We start from the raw sequence: 2,148 nt of genomic DNA, 5'->3' as shown, positions 1-2,148 counted from the left end.
ACCAAGCTCGCCGCGAAGCTAGCAGGTGTGCACGTTGTGGTATTGTACACAGAGACTACGATCTCACAACATGGATACATGATGGCATAGAAAAATTTGATTGTGAGCTCTACATTCCTGATGTGGAGAAGCTTCAAATGGATGGTGACACAATACTTCTTCCTGAGCACGTTATCAAGAAGTTGGACGAGATATACTATATGAAGAAGTTGGAAGATGCAAAGATGAAGCAAGATGCAAAGAAAGAACACTAAGGTACATGTCTCATTCAGTTGACCTAACAGGCATGCAAAAACTAATTTTCTAGTAATATTCTTGCTTCGGCTAGCAATTACTTCGGCTAGCATGCTGCAAAGACTAACATGCTTGCATCTTCTAATATTCTTCTTCTAATTTGTTGCAGGAAGGCTAGCAATTGCTTCGGCTACCAAGGAAGATTCACAACAGATTTGCAATGGAAGCCGATCTTCATTCTGTAGTTTTTCTTTTTGTATGTGAGGAATCTTGAACTTGTTGCACCCTTTAACTTTCATGGCTTCCCTCAAAACACTCTAAAGTGTTACAAAAATCCTGTTTGCTTTCCATGGAGAGTACTCTAATAATGCCTACAAAACATGTGTTCAAAAATTCAATCAATGAGTATATTAGTTGTTCAAGAAACAATGGAACAAGTGAACAATTGATCAATTTACCTGTTGGACTGCTGGAACTAGATCTTTTATTGTTTTTGCATCCTTCTTGTATTGAATAGCTTGAATAGCTCGAAAAAACCCCAAGTCTAAAATGTTAAAATCCGAAGAATTGGGTGGTTGACAAATGAGGCGAATGTCAAACCCTTCTTGCTTAGCGGCCTCACAAAAAATAGGATCATCCACTTTTAAATGGGAAGGTGCATTATCTTGTATGAAAATTGTCTTGTTCACATCTTCTCTTGGCCATTTGGCTCGAATGGCAGGCAGCACATTGTTTACCATGAAATCTCTAATCACCTCTCTTGTGATTGAAGTAATTGGCTTGATTACTTGTTCTCCACGAAGACGATTGTGACTTCTTCTAACAGCATGTTCATAAGTGACAAGTGGAAAACAACCTATTTTTCCATGGAAAAAACATTCTCCATTCCTAAACCTTGGCCGAGCACAAACACACAAGAACATGAGCCTAGGGATGTAATTCTTGTTTTTACAAGTGCGATGTGGTTCATCTTCCTCAGGTAGCAAGTAATATTTTTCAGATTTTTGAGAGAGGTAGAACCATTTTTCATCAATGAACACAAAATCAAAAAAAAAATCCTTAAATCTTTGATCACCCTGCAAACCCTGCTCAATCATGTCAACACACCACTTCAACCTAGTCTTCTTGTTAGCATCTGTGAGGTATGGTTTGATGCTACTAGAGTGACGCCTAAGCAAACCTTTTTTCAAATACCTTTGTATCCTAGCTTTGCTCATACCAAGTTTACTAGACACATCTTCTATGGTCATTCTTTGTTTGAGAGGAATGTTGTGCAATTGTTCCAAATCAAGAGGGACTGCCTTGCGGGCACATCTACCCTTCTTTTTACTTGCAACCACAACAGGAATGTTATGAGCAAGTTGGTGTTTACCTCGCTTCCATAAGCGCTGAACTGACCGAATGTGCACTCCAAATTGATCAGCAACAATTCTTGTATCCTTCTTGCCTAGTGTCCCATTCTTGCTTCTAGCCAACAATGCTTGGTACACTTGTCTTGTGACTTCTTCTGTCATGTCCTTCCTTCTATGGTGTACTTCAACGAGAACCTCAACATCTTGTTCTATTAAAAGAAAAAAAGAACATTCTTCTTGTTAGCCACAGATTACATAAAAAATAATCAAAAAAGGAAAGAACAAACTGGAAAAAAAATTACCAGCGAGGTTTTGTATGTAATGAAAGTCAACCGCACCATATTCATCTAACGGCAAGTTCAAATCAAATCCTGTCCAAAAATGAAACAAAAAAATCAGAAAAGATGGCGCTTGAGGGAAACAACAAACTCAAACAAGAGAGGTGATTACCATTGTCGTTACCGGACTCCAATATTGGCTTGTTGAGATCGAAGGCAAGATTGCCGTTGTCATCTTCTAAGCGAACGTTCAGATCAAAGGCAGCAACTCTAGGATCAGCCAT

At 38.8% G+C, this 2,148-nt stretch overlaps 1 protein-coding gene across 1 annotated transcript; it reads right to left on the bottom strand.

Annotated features, from left to right (window-relative positions):
* Positions 1 to 683: 683 nt before the first annotated feature.
* LOC136507126 (uncharacterized) lies at positions 684 to 2,148 on the bottom strand. The gene is made up of 3 exons (XM_066501949.1): positions 2,037 to 2,148; positions 1,874 to 1,957; positions 684 to 1,789 (listed from the first exon to the last, which is right to left on the bottom strand). Exons 1-3 carry the CDS (start codon positions 2,146 to 2,148, stop codon positions 684 to 686), a joined length of 1,302 nt encoding a protein of 433 aa, XP_066358046.1.

Source organism: Miscanthus floridulus, chromosome 15, assembly GCF_019320115.1.
Source record: "Miscanthus floridulus cultivar M001 chromosome 15, ASM1932011v1, whole genome shotgun sequence".
NCBI lineage: Eukaryota > Viridiplantae > Streptophyta > Magnoliopsida > Poales > Poaceae > Miscanthus > Miscanthus floridulus.
Note: the sequence above shows the minus strand (reverse complement) of the source record. Positions and strands in the feature narration are given on the sequence as shown.